General features: G+C 37.3%; 1 protein-coding gene across 1 annotated transcript; it reads left to right on the forward strand.

Annotated features, from left to right (window-relative positions):
* Positions 1-13,534: 13,534 nt before the first annotated feature.
* On the forward strand, positions 13,535-18,995 carry LOC114499007 (olfactory receptor 4A5-like). The gene is made up of 2 exons (XM_028514970.2): positions 13,535-13,763; positions 17,998-18,995. The coding sequence occupies exon 2, from the start codon at positions 18,048-18,050 to the stop codon at positions 18,993-18,995; it is 948 nt and encodes a 315-aa protein (XP_028370771.1). The 5' UTR covers positions 13,535-13,763; positions 17,998-18,047.
* The last annotated feature ends 236 nt before the right edge of the window (positions 18,996-19,231 follow it).

Consider the following 19,231-nt stretch of genomic DNA (forward strand, 5'->3'; position numbering starts at 1 on the left):
CCACATCAGACTAAGGTTCTAGAGCTTGTTATGCGATCAAAGTTAACAATCATAACTTCTCAACCACCAATTTTGTATTCCTTTCACTTTCTGTCAATTTCTTGGCTAGTCAGAGAATATTATCCAGTTGGGTGATTGGCACCTTAATTATCATTGCAGTCAAATCTACAATGGTTCTGTTTTGTTGTTTCCCCCATGTTTCTCATTGTTCTCTACTGGGCATGGAAGTAGAAGGAGACATTGTATTTCATGCCTTCATTTCTCTTGTGGCAACCTAGTTTTCTATTACTAATTAGGACCAAGCACTGAGCTTAGTACAGGAATCTTCCTGTTTCATGAGCCTGGGGAGCCCAACATAACCATGGACATTTTCCATTGAAAACCTAATTGAACAACAATTGTGTTTATTGGTAGAAGTATTCCTCTGTGGGCACTAGGTCTTTCAAACATACCAAGCTCAAACTTCCAAGTAACTTAATCAAAACTACCTTAGGTGGGTTATGTGTAATAGGTGTAAGAATGATGAAGGTCGTTCTGGATTCCACAGTTGATTCACTAACTTTTGTGTATTCTGACTACAGGAGAGATGGCCTGATGTTAAGTATAGGTGTGGCTGAAGTATATACCATATCATTTAGGATAAGAAACCAACATATTTTGTTCTGTCTTTTATCTCAAGTGGCACTGTCAGAGAAACTTCACCATCCCATTTCATCGTTTTATCATGTTGGATGCTCCTAGTAATGGGGAAATATTTGAGATCAGTGGCATAGACTGTAGTTATTTTAATATATTGAAAGAGCTAAAGAAAAATATGTCTAAAGAGCTGAGGGAAAAAATGTGAAACAATTTCTCAATAGCAAGTGACTTATATCAGTAAACAGATGAAAATTATGAAAAAGAACACAAATAAATTATGAACAATAATTAAAATAAGAAATTTGCTAAAGTGGCTCAGCAGTAGATCTGAGCAAGCAGAAGGAAGTCAGTGAAGTTGAGGATAGATCACTGAGATGATCCTGTCAGGGGAATTGGTACATAGAGCTGTTCAGAGCCCCCTTTGTCTAGTATTAATTTATGGTAGAGACTTGGGTTTATTTCTAGGTTCTTTATTCTGTTCCATTGGTCTATGTGTCTGTTCTTATGTCAGTACCAGGCCGTTTTCATTACAGTGGCCTTGTAATACAGTTTGACATCAAGTATTGTGATCCCTCCTGCTTTACTCTTCTTTCTCACAATTGCTGCAGCTATTTGGGGTCATTTATGGTTCCATATAATTTTTTTTAATTGTTTGTTCTATACCTGTGAAATATTCCATTGGTACCTTAATAGGTATTGCATTGGATCTGTAAATTGCTTGGGTGGTAAGGACATTTTGATGATGTTAATTCTTCTGATCCATGAACACAGTATATATTTCCATTTGTTTGTGTCTTCCTTAAATTCTTTCTTCAGTGTTGTGTACCTTTTTAGTACAGACATTACCTCCTTGGTTCAGTTTATTCCTAGGTATTTCGTTTTCTTGTTGCTATATCAAATGGGAGTTTTTTTCCCTGACTTCTGTTTCTGCTTTTTTATTGTTGGTGTACAAAAGTGAGTTTGATTTCTGAGTATTGACTTTGTATCCTGCTGTTTTGTCAAATTCAATCACTAGGCCAAGCAGTTTTTTGGTGGGGTCTATAGGATTTTCTATGTACACTATCATGTCATTTGCAAAGAATGACAGCTTGGTTCCCTCTTTTCCAATTTGAATACCTTTTACTCCCTTTTCTTGTCTAATTGCTGTGGCTAGGACTTCCAATAGTATGTTGAATAGAAGTGGTAAAAGCACACATCCTTGTCTTGTTCCTGATCTTAGTGGGAAAGCTCTCAGTTTTTGCTCATTGAATATGATGTTGGCTGTAGGTCTCTCATATATGGCCTTTATTACATTGAGGAATGCTCTCTGTCTTCCCACTTGGCTGAGTGTTTTTATCATAAATGGTTGCTGTACCTTATCCAATATTTTTTCCCACATACATTGATATGTTCCTGTGATTTTTATCATTGCTTTTGTTTATGTGATATATCACCTTTATTGATTTGTGAATATTGTATCATCATTGTGTCCCTGGGATGAATCCCATTTGGTCATAATGTATGATCTTTTTTATGTATTGGTGGATGTAGTTTGCCAATATTTTTTTGAGGATTTTAGTGTCTATGTTCATCAGGCATATTGGCTTGAAGTTTTCTTTCTTTGTCTGATTGTTATTTGGTTTTGGGATTAGGATAATGCTGGTTTCATATAAAGAATTTGGGAGTCTTCCATCTTCTTGGGTTTTTTGGAAAAGTCTGTAAAGGATAGGGGTTAGTTCTTAAACACTTTGTAGAATTCTCTTGTGAAACTATCCAGTCCAGGGCTTTTGTAGTTTGGAAGTGTTTTGATTACTTCTTCAATTTCGTCAGTTGTCATTGGTCTGTTCAGGCTTTCTGCTTCTTCTTCATTAAGTTTTGAAGATTACATTTTTCTTGAAATTTTTCTATTTCACCTAGGTTTTCAAGTTTCTTGGTATATTGTTTTCCATAGTAATTTCTTATGATCCTTTGTATTTCTGTGGCATCAGTGGTAATCTGTCCCCTTTCATTTCTGATTGTGTTTATTTGAGTCCTCTCTCTGTTTTCCTTGATGAGTCTGCTTAAAAGCTTGTCAATTTTATTTATTTTTTCACAGAACCACCTCCTGGATGTAATGATTCTTAAAATTGTGCTTTTAGTCTGTATGTTGTTTAATTCTGCTCTGATATTGCTTATTTTCTTCCTTGTACTTGCTCTGGGCTGTCTTTGTTGTGGTTCTTTGAGTTCTTGTAGTTGTAGGGTTATGTTGTTTATTTGAAATGTTTCTATGGTTTTTTTTTTTTTTTTAGGTAGGCTTGTATCACTATGACCTTCCCTCTCGGGACTGCCTTTGCTGTGTCCCCTAAGATTTGGATTGTTGTTAGTAAATTTTCATTTACTAACATCATAAATTTTCATTTACTAGCATCTTTTTGATTTCTTCCTTGATCTCATTCTTGACCAATTCATTTATGACATGCTATTCTATCTCTATGAGTCTGAGTGTTTTTGAGTTTTTTCCTTGAGGTTGGTTTCTAGTTTCCGTCCCTTGTGGTCAGAGAAAATGCTTGATATAATTTCAATTTTGTTGAATTTGTTGAGGCTTGTTATGTGTCCTATCACATAGTCTATCTTTGAAAATGTTTGATGTGCTTTTTGAGAAGAATGTATATTTTGCTTTTTTGGGATGAAGGGCTCTCTCTGTATATATCAGTTAAGTCCATTTCCTTTAGGGCATTGTTCAATGCTACAATATCTTTGTTGGTATTTTGTTTGAAAGATCAATCCATTTTTGACAGTGGGATGTTGACTCCCTTAGTATAATTGTGTTGCTGTCAATATCTTTCTTGAAGTCCTCCTAGATTTTCTTTATGTATTTTGGTGCTCTTATGTTGGGTACCTATATATTTACAACATTTATGTCTTTGTGATGGATTCTTCCCTTGAGTATTATGAAGTAACCTTCTGGGTTTATTTTTATGGTATTTTTTTGTAGTCTATTTTGTCTGATATGAGAATTGCAACTCTGGTCCCCACCTCTCCACCCCCCCCCCGTTTGTTTGCTTGGAAAATTTGTTTTGAGCCCTTCACTTTCAGTCTGTGTAGGTCTTTAGTCCTGATGTGGGTCTCTTGTAGGCAGCATATGTGTGGGTCACACTTTCTTATCCATTCAGCTATTCTATGTCTCTTGATTGGAGTATTTCATGTGTTTGCATTTAAGGTTATTATTAATAACTTCTTATTCATTGCCATTTCATACCTGTGTTCCTCTCTCTCCCTCTCTCACTCTTTTCCTTCCTTTCTGAAAGCAGTCCCTTTAGCATCTCTTGCAGAGCTGCGTTTGTGGAGATGTATGCTTTAGACTTCTTTTGTCTGTGAAGCTTTTTATTTGGTCTTCTATCTTGATCGAGAGCCTTGCAGGGTAAAGTAGCCTTTGTTGCAGACCTCTGGTTCTCATTACTTGGAATATTTCTTGCCAGTCTTTTCTGGCTTGGAGCGTTTCCATTGAGAAGTCAGCTGCTAGTCTTATTGGGGCTCCCTTGTATGTGACTTCTTGTTTCTCCCTTGCTGTCCTTAAGATTCTCTCTTTGTGTTGAAATTTTGCCAGTTTAATTATGATGTGTCTTGAGGTGGGCCTCTTTGGGTTCCTTTTGATTGGAACTCTCTGTGTTCCTGGATTTGTGTGACATTTTCTCTCTTCAAATTAGGGAAGTTTTCCATCATTACTTTTTCAAACAGGTTTTCTATCCCTTGCTCTTCTTTTGCTCCTTTTGGTATCCCTAATATACGGCTATTATTCCATTTCATGTTGTCCTGCAGTTTCCTTACCACCTGTTTATTCTTTCTGCATCTCTTTTGCTTTTCTTGCTGTATCTGGGTGTTTTTTTTTCTACCTTGTCCTCCAGCTCATTGATCTGATCCTCTGCTTCATGCAGCCTGCTTACAATTCCTTCTATTTTGGTTGTTATTTATGAGATTTTATTGTTCACTTCTTTCTGGTTTTTGTTTATAGTTTCTATTTCCTTTTTCATGCTGATGTAGTTCTCACTCAGTTCCTTGTAGCTGTCTGTGAGTCCTTTGAGCATCTTTATAACCATTATTTTTAATTCTATGTCTGATAGTTAGGTTACCTCCCTTTCATTTAGCTCGTTTAGTTGGGAGTCTGTTATTCCTTTGCATTGCATGTTCTTTCTTTGTCTCTCCATTTTAGGTGACTCTTTTTGTTTGTTTCTGTGCTTCCTGATGTTTTGCTTTGCTAGCTCTTTGTAAGATGAACTTGTGTCATAGGAATTCGATGAGGTTGAGTGATGTGGTCTCTTGATCTGCTTGGCTGGATGCTCTAGGTTTGCCTTTTCTTCTGTTTGTGTGGGCTCTCTTGTTATACTTTGGTTTTTACCTTTTGGTGGTTCCTTTGTTGGTGGTTTCTCTCCTCCAGCAAGTGTACTGATGTTTGCAGATCCCACCTATTCTTGTATGTGATCAGTGGCAGTGGGTAAGGAAAATGGATTAAGACAGTGGGAGAGCGTTTTATGGGGTTTAAACTACCAGCAAGTGGAGAAGACATAGGAGATTCTTTGGATAAGTACAATGTTAACTTTGATACTCATCCAACAGGCCACTTTTTACAAAAGAGAAAGAAAGAGAAATATTCACCCCTCTGTTAGAGGGGAAGATGATTGTTAGCTGAATAGAAAACCGAGCAAGGTTAGATGAGGAGATATAGTGTGAGTAAAAGATAAAAAGTAGGTGTAGTGTGAGATATAATAGAGTTAACTACAGTAATAATAATGCTCAGGATTGAAGTGAAGTAGCATAAGATCAGAGAGAGTTGCTGTGTAGTATGTACAATTGTATGGAATGACAATTATGTACAGTAGTTCTGGACAACAATAATATGACAATAAAAATATAACTTTGAGAACTGGAATAGAAAGTACCTGATCAAGAGTTGTGTGCTGTTGGAACACAGGTGAAGTGAAAGAAGGCAAATTAAAGTGATAATTAAAGAGAGAAAAAAAAGAGAATAAGGAAAACCAGTCAAACAATGCAATTAAACAGAGAAAGAAAATGAGGAAAACTAAACATAAGGAAGAGAAATAAAAGCACTAATAAAAGAAAAATGATAAAAATAATAAAATGATAATAATAATACACATAAACAGTGAAATCCCAGCTCAATGGGATAGCAAAGTGACATTTGTCTCAGTTTTTCTGTTTTTGGTGTTAGCCTTGTGTCAGTTTCGAACTGTCTGTGGACCGTTCATAACTTGTTGTGTTACCTGGGGGAAGAAACAAAGAAAGGAAAAATAAAAGAGGATCCAAAAAGAAAGAAGAATGATAAACCTCCTGCTGACTTTAAACCTGTTGAATGAATTCTGCTGGTTTTCCTAGATGCCACAAGAAGAGGTGGGCTGGATTTTGCTTTTCTTCTTTCTTATGGTTTTGAGAGCATGGGGACTGGGTTTGGGTTGCAATATTCACAGTTTCCTGGCCTCTGCTGGCCCAGTTCCTCTGTTAACTGCCAGGCTAAAATGAGCCACCCAGTCTTTGGGCACACACAGTGAGTCAATATTGGGCATGGAGCCTGAGATAAGTGAGGTGTGTAGTTCTCCTCAGCTACTCAGTCTCTGGGCATCCAGCATGAGTCAATCTTGGGTGAGGGGCCCAAGACAAGTGGGGCCTGTGATTCTGCTCAGCTACTCAGTCTCTAGGTGCCCAGTGTGAGTCAGTCTTGGGTGCAGAGGCTGAGTAAGTGGGGCACACATTCTGCTCTGCTCTGCTGTCCAGTTCTGGGCATGTGCAGCTGAAATCACCCTTGGGTTCGGGCAGCCACTGCTGAGAGTTCCTTACAAAGAAGCTGTGTGATGTTCTTCACAAGTGCCTGGCTTTTCACACAGCCCACCCTTCTACCTGGTTTGGAGACTATCTGAGTCAGGGTCCCACATAGCCCAAATTCTCCCTTCCCCAGGTGTAGCCCAGGACCCCAATTTCTCTGGTGTTAGGGTCCACAGTCCCAATGGATGTATACTGCCTCTGTGTGTCTCCCACTTCATCTGTATTCCTGCCAGCAATTTCCAGCATCTAGGTTCTTCCTGGTGGCAGGCTGCCCTCCCTGCTCTGGTAGGGGACGGAGCTGGTGCTCTAACAGTCCTCCCCATACCCTCAGCAGGCACAGGGTGGGAGCCACAGCAGCCTTGGTCCCTGAGCAGATCCCATGGACCTTACTGTCCTACAGCAATCTCCTTATTATCTGTTTTTGAATTGCCTCTGCATTTTTTTTGCCTCTGAACTACATATAAACTGGGATTCCTTTGGCTCTTCACTCTTTTCCTCCAAAGATCAGCCAGGTGTTCCAGATGGGCACAGAGAGTCCTGGGCTCTGCTCTCACCTACCTTGCTGCTATCACCTCCCAACAGTGTCAGTAAATGTTGTGTAGTTTATGATTTCAGTAGTATAGTAGATGCTGTCTCTAATTAAATAGTTGTCATGTTGGGGTCTGACACTTCATAGACCTCACAAAGTTGAGGCTTAAATGTGAGAGCTCCTGTAATTGGTTGACCCCCTGAGACAGCTCTGCACATAGTCCAGGCTGTTTTACATTCCCATGGATCCATACAATTCAGATGGTCTCAGGGACACATTCTGTTGTGAGACACTAGCAATAAGTTGTGTTTATTTTCTCTTAAGCTGCACTCTTATCTCATTTCTTGGGACATTACATGAAATGCGTACCGAGTGGTATGTATAGTCTATGGACATTTGGGATCACAGTCCCCACTCACTGGCCCTGTGTCTCTGAGGCTGAGTAAAGAAGTAAACATATATTTTTAATATGGTTATATTTGGAGGTGGGGCCTTTGGGAAGTGATTTGGTCATGAATGTGGAATCCTATGAATAGGATTCATGTCCTTATGACACAGTCCACAGAAAGCTCTCTTGTCCTTTATGCCAGGCGAGGAACCAGGGAAGATGGCTGTCTGTGAACTAGGAAGCAGGCCCTCCCCAGGCACTGCAGCTGCCAGAACCTTGACTTTGGTGTTCTCAGTTTCTAGAAGTGTGAGAAATACTGTTTATGGTCTAACATTAGTCTATGGTATTCTGTTGTGGTAGCTCAAAAGGATGAAGACAGGCATTTAGTTAATTTTTAAATTTGTATAGTTACTTCATGTGATAAGATAAAAGTCTTGGTTAATTGTGTGCATTCAATGGTCTCTGTAAAGTCAGCGAAAGCTGCCTCACTGTCTTTGTGCTCTCTGTTCCCTGCACAATGACTGGGACATAGAATCCACTCCATAGACTTTGTCACTTTTATTCTTGAATTTTCAATCTATTGGAATGAAAATTTTACTGATGAGTTTTGATGAACTCTATCTAGATTAAATTTATGTGCACATTTACTACATTTACAGAAATAGGTTATATTTTCATATTCTTTCTGTTTTTGACTCCTTTTATCACATCACTCTTGGAAAATGCAATTTTCTTCTTAAAAGATTGTATGAATTATAACAGCTTTTATGAAACTTTTTTAAAGCTTTTAAAATGGCTTTAAAAAATTTTAAACCCAGGTAGAGTTTACTTTATGATGACAAAATATCTAAACTTTTTTCACCCAATTAAATAAAATAGTGTGTTTTATGATTTATTCCAATAATTAGAACCTTTCTATTTACTATATCAACTTTTATACACCTATAAGGTTCAATGTTAGGGCTGTTTCTCCTCATCCTCTTCGTCTTCTTTCTGTTAGTTCAGGGCAAACCTGACTAAGTGATTCTTTTAGTGTGGACCCAGGTAACTCTCTAGTGTTTAGCTGATTGCTGGGCAAAGGAGGGTCCTCGATGACTTTGTTTATATGAATTGTGCGTAGCGGTAATGGTTGGGAGATTAGGCTGTTGTTCCAGGTCTTTCTTTCTTTTTTTTTTTCCACATAGATAAAGGACTATATAGCCAAAGTCTCTCCAGTGATGTTGTCAGACTTGTTAAATGGCAACTCAGGGCTTCCAGAGGGAGGTGGCAGAAGCTGTCAGGCCAGCTAAGACCTCATTCCAGCCTGACATCAGACTGAAGTCCAGGGTCTGAAGTTGGAAATCCAGACTCCATGGCACATCATAGGAAACAACCAACCAAAGGAAAAGGTGCTCCACAGAATAGGAGAAAATATTTGCAAATCATATATTTCACAAGGGGATAATATCCAAATTAGATGAGGAATTTCTATAACTCAGTAGCAAAAAATTCCCAAATAACCTGGTAAAAAATAGGTAAAGGACCTGAATATCCATTAAAAATACTTTATTGTTATTGTATTAATTGGCTCAATTTTTTCTCTTTTACCCTCCTCTGCCTAGCCGACTCCCCTCCTCTGGCTGCCACAGTCATTCCTCACCCTGTTGTCCATGTCTTTGGGGCATTCATACATGTTCCTTACTAGTACCTTCCCCTTCTTTGCACCCTTATTCCCCTCCCACCTGTCCTCTCTTCACGTTCAGTCTGTTCCATGTTTCCATGCCTCTAGTTCTATTTTTGCTTGTTAGTGTATTTTGTTCATTGGGTTTCTCTTATAGTTGAGATCATATGGTATTTTTCTTTCACTGCCTAGCTTATTTCACTTAGCGTAATGTTCTCCAGTTCCATCCAAGTTGTCAGGAAGTGTAGGAGCTCCTTCTCTTTTCCTGGGTCAAAAGTGAGCAACAATAAGAAAAGGCAGTTCTGTTTTTAGGTTTTTAAGGACATTTCATACTGTTTTTCACAGTGGCTACTCCAGTAGGCATTCCCACCAATAGTGGACTAGGGTTCCCTTTTCTCCACAACCTCCCCAGCACTTGTTTGTTGATTTATTCATGATGGCCATTCTGACAGGTGTGAAGTGGTATCTCATTGTGGTTTTAACTTGCACCTCTGATGGCTAGTGGTGTTGAGCATCTTTTGGTATGTCTATGTTCACAGCAGTGCTATTTATGAGGGTGTGGAAAAGTCACATTGCAGAACAGCAGGTGGGATGAGAAATTGTATTTGTTTTGGGGAAATACAGCTGTTCCCATCTCCAAAACAGCATGCTCTCAGTTTTATTCTGATTGAGTTGAATGTATAGATCATTTTGAAATAAATAACATCTTAACAATTTTGAATTTTCTAATTCCTGAACATGATATATCCAATTACTCTGTGTTTAAAACTTAATTGTGAGAAGATTTGTACTTTTTAGATTAGGGATGTTGCTCATCTTTTGCTAAGTATTTATATTTTCAGATGCTATTGTAAAAGGTGCTTAAATTGTTTTTATTTTCCAGTTGTTGTTAATGCTAATATATAGAAGTGCAATTGAACAATATTTTAGGCCTTGAATTTTACAAACTTGCTAAATTCACTTACTAATTCTGGTAATCTCTGAAGGTTCTTTAGTGTTTCCTATGACATAATGATGTCTACAGAAAAGGATGGTTCATTTCTTAGGAGATAGAGGAGTACTTAGCTTATCAATATCTTTGAGTCATTTCAGCAGGTTGTGTTTTCCTCATATTTTACCCCTTTCATCTAAGTTACCAACTTCATTGAGTTAGCATTTTTCACAACTATAATTGCTTATTCTTTTAATTTTATTTCTATTTGTTAATTTTATTTTTGGCTTCACATGGAACATTTTATTTTGAATCCATAGCCCACAGTAGCCTGTAAGTGCCCTTGTTGTTGCTCTGAGTTAATGGGGAAATGGTTCCAGTCTCCTTTAGACATAATGGTTGATTTTGAGGATCCTGATTATATTTATTTTTTCCACATTTTGTTTTCTTTTTTAAAAATTAAGTTTAATGGGGTGACATTGCTTAATGAGACTATGTAGGTTTCAAGTATATATCTATGGTACATGTTTTGTATATAGCTTTGTGCTCTCACTACCCAAAGTCAAATCTTTTTTCAATATAAATTTTATTTATTTATTTTTAGAGAGAGGGGGAAGGAAGAAAGAAAGAAGGAGAGCAATATCAATCAGTTGCCTCCCATACCTCCCCAAACAGGGACCTGGTACACAATTCAGGCATGAGAATAGAATCGGTGAACATTCATTTTGTCAATGACTCCCAATCCATTGAGACACACCAATCAGGGCTAAAGTCAAATCCTTTGTTGCCATGTTTTTGGATCCCTTTACTCTGTATAAGGGATCTGGATGATGTTCATCTGCTTTTATTTCTGATATGAATAATTTGGCTTTTCTCTCTTTTCTCTAAAGGCACCAACATTCCACTGTTTTGGTTTTTCTTTCCTTCTATTTTACTGATTTTTCAAAATCGTATCTTTATTATGTCCTCCCGTAACATATTTCTGTATAAACTGTTTCCATTTTATTAGGGAGCTTTATTATGCTACTTCATGCTCTTGGGAATGACTTTCTGACATCATTTATGACCTAAACGGTATTTGTGATGCCATTAAATAGTGTGGGATTAGGCTTCTGCCAAAGTCCTCAGGCTTTAAATATTCATATAGTAGACCCTTCCAAGAACATCTGAACACTAGCATTATGGGGTTCCAATGGCATTGCATGAATAATTTCCCATTTCAGTCCCCTAGAGTCAGGGTTCTTACTTTCTTGTTATATACTAGGATGTGAGAGAGCTTATAATGGATCAGGTAGGATTTGTTAGAATTCTCTAATGGTCATGGACTATGTTATTCCCATATATTTTCCAGATCGGTGTAGGCTTGGTGTTTTGACTAGACTGAGGAGTCACAGTTGACGAAAAATATTTACCATAGCTCCCACATCCTTCCAAACATCTTTCTTTAAGCAACACTTATGATGTTATCAATGTAATAGCTTGACTTATTGAGAGTATGTTCATATCTAAATTTCCTTTCCAAACATGACAATAGATATGGCTTATAGAGAATTCATGTGGATCATTGCATATTTTGAGGCAAGATCTGTATCAGTGAATATTTGCGGTGTATTGTGCTTATTGAAGCATATAATTTCAGCTTCTGGGCTATTGTAGTCATGATCATATCCAGCAAATATCTATCATTCAGATAAACAAAAAACATTAGTAGTTCTTTGCACTCAGCTGGAAGGAATGTGGAGAATTAAACATATGAATGTATTTGTTCTTATTCTGAATCCTAATTTAGTTCAGAGTAATCTTATCATATCAGACAGTTCTTCTAAATCAAGGATATCTTCTCCATATTTTGCCACTTAACCTCAAGAGAAGAACATTGCTTAGATATACCCTTTAAATCTTAGAAGTAATGTTTGTAATATTTGGGGTTGGTAGATTGTGCCATTTTTCTTAAGCTGGAAAGCACCAACTTTTGGTGGGCTTAGCACATAATTACAATCTTCAGCTGGTTCAGATAGGTATTTAATGTCTCCTTCTCTAAGGCCCTTAGGACAACATTTGTGGACATGGAGATGCTCAGTGGAGTCCATAGTAAACCATCCTAGGGAAAGTAAAGTGGAAGCCATCACAGACTTGATGTAGAGGGAGGCTCTTGTGGGAAAATAATTCCTTTCTTGTAGAAAGTTACTCAATTGATACTAGACTGAAAATAAAGCAGTGAGTTAATGGACTAGAATCATTATGATTCAGCTGAGCTGGATTCAGGCCTGCAGAACCAAACAGCTGTGATTACTTGTCCATTCAATAGTTGAAACATAAACTTCAATAGATCCCCCAAGCTCCCACTTGTCTCCCTCTGAGATCTGGACTTCTAACATCTAGCAGCAGTGTCCAACATTTTGGCATCTCTGGGCCACACTGGAAGAAGAAGCATTGTCTTGTGCCATATACCAAATACACAAACACTAATGCAAACAGAGAAGCAAAAAAAAGAGACGGTTTTAAGTAAATTTATGATTTTGTATTGGGCTGCATTCATAGCCATCCTGGGCTCCACATGTACTGTGGGTGGCAGGTTGGACACTCCTGGCAGTAAGGACCTCCTTTTCCAGAGATATGGTTGACAAAGTGACCCAACAGTGGTTTTCCCTTTGTGTGGGCTTAAATAATGTTTGCCTTACCTAAAGATTTCCTAAAATGAAACCCATAAATTTTTATTCACTTTAATATATTTCTTTTCAAATAACAGGCTTTTCAACTATTTGTCTGTGTTTTATTCTTTCTTGGGAAGACCCAAATCTTTTTCTCTAAGCATTGTTCTAGGGGAGAAAACTGTCATTACTTCATTTGAATTTGTTCCAGATATTCTAATAAAGTAATCTATACCTACCTTACATTCTCTTTCTCTAAAACAAAATTGATATAAAAAGCTAGAGAGGCTGGATTATTTTTCTGATAGAAACACCTGAGAGATTTCTGGAAACTCAACTTTCTGCCTAAGCTGAAATCTACCTTCAAGTGGTATCTGATTCTTTAGATGTTTCCTTGTTATATTTTCCTCAGCATAGATATCTCTCATTGCTTGTAGAAAGTTATGTAAGGTGCCAACTTTCTTGGATGACATTGGGGAGAAGAAGAGTCATACTTTTAATAAGGGAACAGGTGTCTTTAGGGATATGCTGTTTGAATGACTAAAAGGATGAAGAGTTCTATTACCTAGGAGAATACCCAATGATTGGCTATTTGAAGAAGATAAATCTTAACATTTGTCTTGTTAGCTGTAGAGATTAATCATCAGATACACGAATGCTGTCCTAAATGTTGATAGGAAAGTACTTTTTGTTTATCCTACCACAATCGACTGAGGAGAAGTAAATTCAAATAACTACTTTGTTTTAACTATTTGTGTTTTAAAATTTCTGGGGTTTTTGTTTTGGCAAAGAATGGATTTGGCCAAGTTAATTTCCACAAATTCGGCCAGTTTTACAAAACCATGAGAAGACAGCATCTTTGTTTTTCTTTCCAGAAATTTTCCCTGACTGTGAGAGTCTTCAAGTATTTTACAAGGAAATATTTATGTTTTACTTAAGTGTCTTTATATCCTAGATATGTGTGTTGGATACTGCAACCCTTGTCTGGAAGACTGAGGTGGTGGGGAGTCTGTGTGGAAACATGGGAAGTGTGGCCACATGAAGGTATTTCCACATCTACTGATCACTATACATTACTCAGTGTTCCATGGTCTCACATAGATACAGGAGGTACCCACAGTCACTGCCAATGAAAGAAGCACTGATTTTTAAGACTAAGGAAAAGACCTGAGGTGAGTTCTTAGAACAACTGAATTCATACAACATATTGAAATGTTGGTAATGTCTTAGATATACACATTTTCATTAGAATACATCCGAATTAAGAAAATTAAGCTAGCAAAATAGGGAAATGAACCAGAATATACAAAATGTGTTTGGTTCCTAGCATTGGAGCCTGCCAGGTGTTTCTTGTTTGTTTTGTTAAATAACAAAGAGAAACATGGAATGCATTTGAACTAACCTAATGGGTTTATAGTCTTGGTTCATGGGCTATTATATTTTACATGGTAAATTAACAGCTGTAATTATTCTAAGACCTTTAAATCAGAATGTATGATACATCATCTGTATACTATATTGTGTGTTTACCACCGAACCTCAGATCTTTTCCCCTCACCATATGTAGGACTCACTTTACCCTTTACTACCCTCCCCGCTTCCTTCTGGGGTAACCACCATACTGTTGTCTGTGACCATGAGGTTTATTTTTTTTTTGTTTTTCTTCCTTGTTAATGCATTGCTTTTTGTTTTCTTTCCCACATATGAGTGAAATCATATGGTCCTTGACTTTTTCTGTCTGACTTATTTCACTTAGTGGAATCTTGAGGTCCATCCACATTGTTGCAATGACAGGGTTTCATCTTTTCTCATGGCAGAGTAGTGTTGTGTGCATGTGCCACATCCCCAATATCTAGCCACCTACAGAGAAAACCTTTGGTTGTTTTCATGTCTTGGGCACCATGAATAAGGCTGCATTGTATGTTATGTCACCCCCCAAATTTAGTTTAAAAATAATGAGAGTATTTAAAATTGTAACATAGCAAATGATTTAAAATGGGGAGAAAAAATTTTCTATTCTATTCTATAAGCTTGACATAAGATTTTGGATTTTTAATTTTGAAATGTTTAAATTATACTTTACATTCAATATTATTCTGTACTTGTTTCAGAGGTATAGCATAGTGACCACACAATCATACACTCCACAGTGTGTTCCCCTTGAAACTGTAAATATGCACCCTGTCCTACCTATAGTTATTTCAATATTAGGGACCACATTCCCCATGTGGGATTTCAATTCTGATATGGAAGGTTGATATGTGTGAATGTTTCAAAACTGAAATTCATAGACCCAGACAACAGTACTGTGGTAAGCAAGGGGAATGTAGGTGTTAGTAATGAAGGGTAGAGGGGGCCAAATCTATGGTGATGGGAGATGATTTGACTTTGGGTAGTGGGCACACAGTGCAATACACAGATCTGGTATCATAGAAATGTACACTTGTAACCTATTTGTGCTTAATAACTAATACCATCCCAATAGCTTTAATAACAAATTAGCACAGCAACCCATATGGTACATATTTGAAAGAAACCTGTGTTTAGGGAAGTGCCTTGTTTACTATCACTTATCAAGTCATAAAACTATAATTTTAAAGTACTTTAGAGGATATTTTTGTTACTATGGAATTTTAATTTATCTTTTTAAAAAGCTGTATGCTTAAGAAACTATGTTAAAGAATGTTTTTTAGGTAGAGAAATATTAACTTAGCAGTTTAAGTTGAAAGTCTAATAATACTATCTGTGAGTTTTTATAGTATTGAATCTTTGATGACTTAAACAAGAGAGAATAGATTATATACCCAGTTTTTTCATCTAAATAATTTACCTGGCTAGTAGGAGATTTATTCTGGAGAAATCTAACATTGATGAATAATAAGAGTAGAGCACTAGGTAGTCCTGCATAAAATAAGGTGAGAAAAGGAGAATTGGATATGGACTACCTTATATCCTCATATTCCTCAATAGGTGTGTCTTTATCAGTGTACAGCTTCAACAATGGTAGAGCTTCTCAATGAACTAGAAGCAGCAACATAAATGAAGCATTTAGAATGGTCCTCACAGCTGGCTTCTAAAGAAGGTTCAGCCTTTCAGCAATCCTCCCTCCCTCCCGTGCCAAATCTACGGGAATGGAATCAGCTTGTCTATCTTTGAATTTAAGTGATTTTGTAATTATCCTCTGCAATAAATAAGCAAAAAATTTAGGTTTGTATTTACAGTTGTACACTTCTCTCTTATTTAATTTTGCCCTTTACCTTCAAATGTAGAGAATCCAAGGAATCAATTTTTTAAAAAAATTCTTTGCTTTTCTCTATTAAACTGTGCTCTGTGTTGATTTCTTGTGGTGCCTTAAGATGCCTCCTGAGTGTTCCCTGTAAGATCCCTGGTGATCAGGCTTCTAACACTTCCTCAAGACAATAAATTTTCCTGAAGAAGATTTTTTAAAAGACTACTAATCTCACTTAATTATCACATTAATATTCTTATTTCCAGTGGATTTTTATTTCTTAAATACAATTTCTCCTCTGTGATTTGATCGTTTTTTCCTTTCATTTTAGGCTATTCAGTTTGTCCTATGATGTTGATTCCACTTTTTTTCCCTGTTATTCTGCTTGCTTCTGGTCCAAATACATTCCATCACAGGTGAATACTACTACTCATGTATAATCAAATAGATAATTCCTGTGATATACAATTGTTGCCTAAATAGGGGTTCATTAATTATAATATTCTTTTTATACTTGCCTTATCCCTAAAATTATTAACCCATTAACAAAGATCCAGGTGATTGCTTGTGATACAATGTTGATAGTGAAGCACTGAAGAACATTAATGTTAGCTATCATTTATTGAAGCTTACTGGGTGCCAGCCAGTATTCTAGGTATTTACTTGTAATAAAACAACAACCAAAGGGGGAGGCTCTATTGGTATCCACATTCTAAAAAGGGTGAAACTGAGGCACAGAGAAGTTATTAGGTTGCTCAAGGTCACCTAGTAGTACATGGCAAAGTGGAATTTCAACACAGGCAATGCATCTCCAGAGTCCATGTGATTCATTACTGTGGTACACACTCCCTCAAAGGGTGTTTTGGGTAATAAATAAATATACACTGAATAGAATAACTTGAAATCAGTATTTGGTGTCTGTAATGATAAAATCTCTCTTCCCCCCTGGGTATCATTTTTAAAGGAACAGTTATGGGCTTGGACAGTTCTATTTTATTATAAAAATATGAAAATGTCAGTAGAATAGAATGTAAGGTAGGGTTGCACAGTGCATGAAAGGTAAGACTGGACAAGGTTTCTGAGATTGTCTAGTTCCAGCCCTTTATCTTCTCAAATAGGAAATTGAGATAGAGATGCAATTACATTCAGAAAAGACTCAACCCCATGCTTTCTTACAGTGACCTTGGGATCCTCCCTTGAGTATGCTGATTGTTGGAACCTGGACACCAAAGCCCCATTTCAGAGCACTCTCAGTACCTTGGAAAAATTATAAGTATAACCATGTTTCATTGTCTTGCACCTCTCTTTTCAGTGCCTGTGTTCCCCTTCCTCAATACCAGGGTCACCCCAAGAGTTTTGAAAAAAATAATACCTGCTGGTAACATAAGAGTTCATGATAGTCATGAGTCAGTGAAGTTCAAAATATTTGGTGAAAATCTAAATAGTGCCTCTGTGTTAAGGGTTATAGGTTAACAAAGATTACATAGTTCAAATTACAACTTCTTATGAAGCTGATATTAAAAAAAAAAAGAAAGAAAGCTTGCTGACAGTGACAGAGTCGAACTGAGTAATTGCTTTATGGAATAATGTGCCAGGAATGTCATGGTGTGATGTATTCCAGTGTGTGGAAATGTAATGATAGATCCATGAAGACTGAACATCCTTTGACATATGCAGGACTGAGTACCTAATAGCAACTTTTCATAGTATTAAGTGAGTTATTCCAAAGAGGCATGATTTTTGGTGCTACATCAATTATATCATAAAGGTTCTCACCACAAGTAGTAACAACTCAGAGGACTGACTTTATGCCAAATATTTAAAGATATTTTTTTTTTGCCAAGCAGAGAGTAAGTCATTGCTGACTTGTGTGCCCAGGAGTGAGAGTTCAAATAAGGCTCTATTAAATACACAACTGGCTGTGGGGCCTTTGATACCTTTCTTTGTGGACAATTCACTAAAACTTAGAGGGACATCCTCTGACTTGTAGCCTAAAAAAAATCATTTGAGGAGAAACAGAATTGTCAAGGGAAGGTGCAATAGGCTATTAGGAAAAAGAGCTCATAGATATTCACCAAATGTTTAATGTGTGTAAATCACTGTAGAAAATAAAATACTGAAGATGTGCTCCAAAATGTAATGGATGTATTCATAGTGTGTTCATGGTTTCATTACAGGTCCCTTCTCCTGACCTCTCATTCCAGAAACAGGCTTTAGAGAAGAGTAAATGGGACATAGTAACAATGTGACAGAATTTGTCCTATTGGGCCTCACTCAGGATCCTGGGGGCCAAAAAGCATTATTTGTCATATTTTTTCTCATTTACATTGTGACAATGGTGGGCAACCTGCTCATTGTGGTGACTGTTCTTGCCAGCCCTTCCCTGGGCTCCCCCATGTTCCTCTTCCTTATCTATCTGTCACTCATTGATGCAGTGTATTCCACTGTCAGTTCACCCAAATTGATCATAGACTTACTTTGTGGTCAAAAGACAATTTCCTTCTCAGCTTGCATGGGACAGCTGTTTCTGGAACACTTTTTTGGGGGTGCTGAGGTGTTCCTTCTGGTGGCCATGGCCTATGATCGCTATGTGGCCATCTGTAAGCCACTGCACTACATAACCATCATGAATAGACAGGTTTGCTTCCTGCTGATGATGGTGTCTGGGGCTGGAGGTTTTGTGCATTCTTTGATCCAACTCCTCTTTGTGTGCAACCTTCCCTTTTGTGGCCCCAATGTTATTGACCACTTCATGTGTGACATGTACCCACTATTAGAACTTGCCTGCACTGACACCTATATCTTAGGCCTCTCTATGGTTGCCAATGGTGGAGCAATGGCTATAGTCATCTTTATTTGTCTACTAATATCCTATGGCGTCATCCTAAGTTCCCTTAAAACTCACAGTCAGGAAGGGAGGCACAAAGCCCTATCTACCTGTGGTTCCCACATCATGGTTGTTGTTCTCTTTTTTGTTCCCTGCATTTTTATTTATGTGAGACCTGTTTCTAACTTCCCTGTTGATAAATATATAAGTGTGGCTTATCTTGTTATCACTCCCATGTTGAATCCTCTAATATACACTTTGAGAAATTCAGAAATGAGAAATGCTATGAAAAAACTCTGGTGGAACAAGTTAGTTAAGGACAGAATGAGAATGTGTCATTTAAATTAAATGCGCTTCGTACTGATTCTGAAGCAACAACCAGGCAATGCATTCTAACAAGAGATGACTTAGTCAACTCAATGTGTTGTCTTGGGATGCTTGTCTCTTATTTATACAAAGGTATCAAAAATCAGAACAAATTATCCTTTGAGGTTAGAATTGATTTAATACAGAAATTCTGAAGGATGACTAAAAAGGCATAGGTATTTTTCCTATTACTAGGAAAAACAAACTAAGTTCATTTT

The sequence above is a fragment of the Phyllostomus discolor genome, chromosome 6 (genome assembly GCF_004126475.2).
Source record: "Phyllostomus discolor isolate MPI-MPIP mPhyDis1 chromosome 6, mPhyDis1.pri.v3, whole genome shotgun sequence".
Taxonomy (NCBI): domain Eukaryota; kingdom Metazoa; phylum Chordata; class Mammalia; order Chiroptera; family Phyllostomidae; genus Phyllostomus; species Phyllostomus discolor.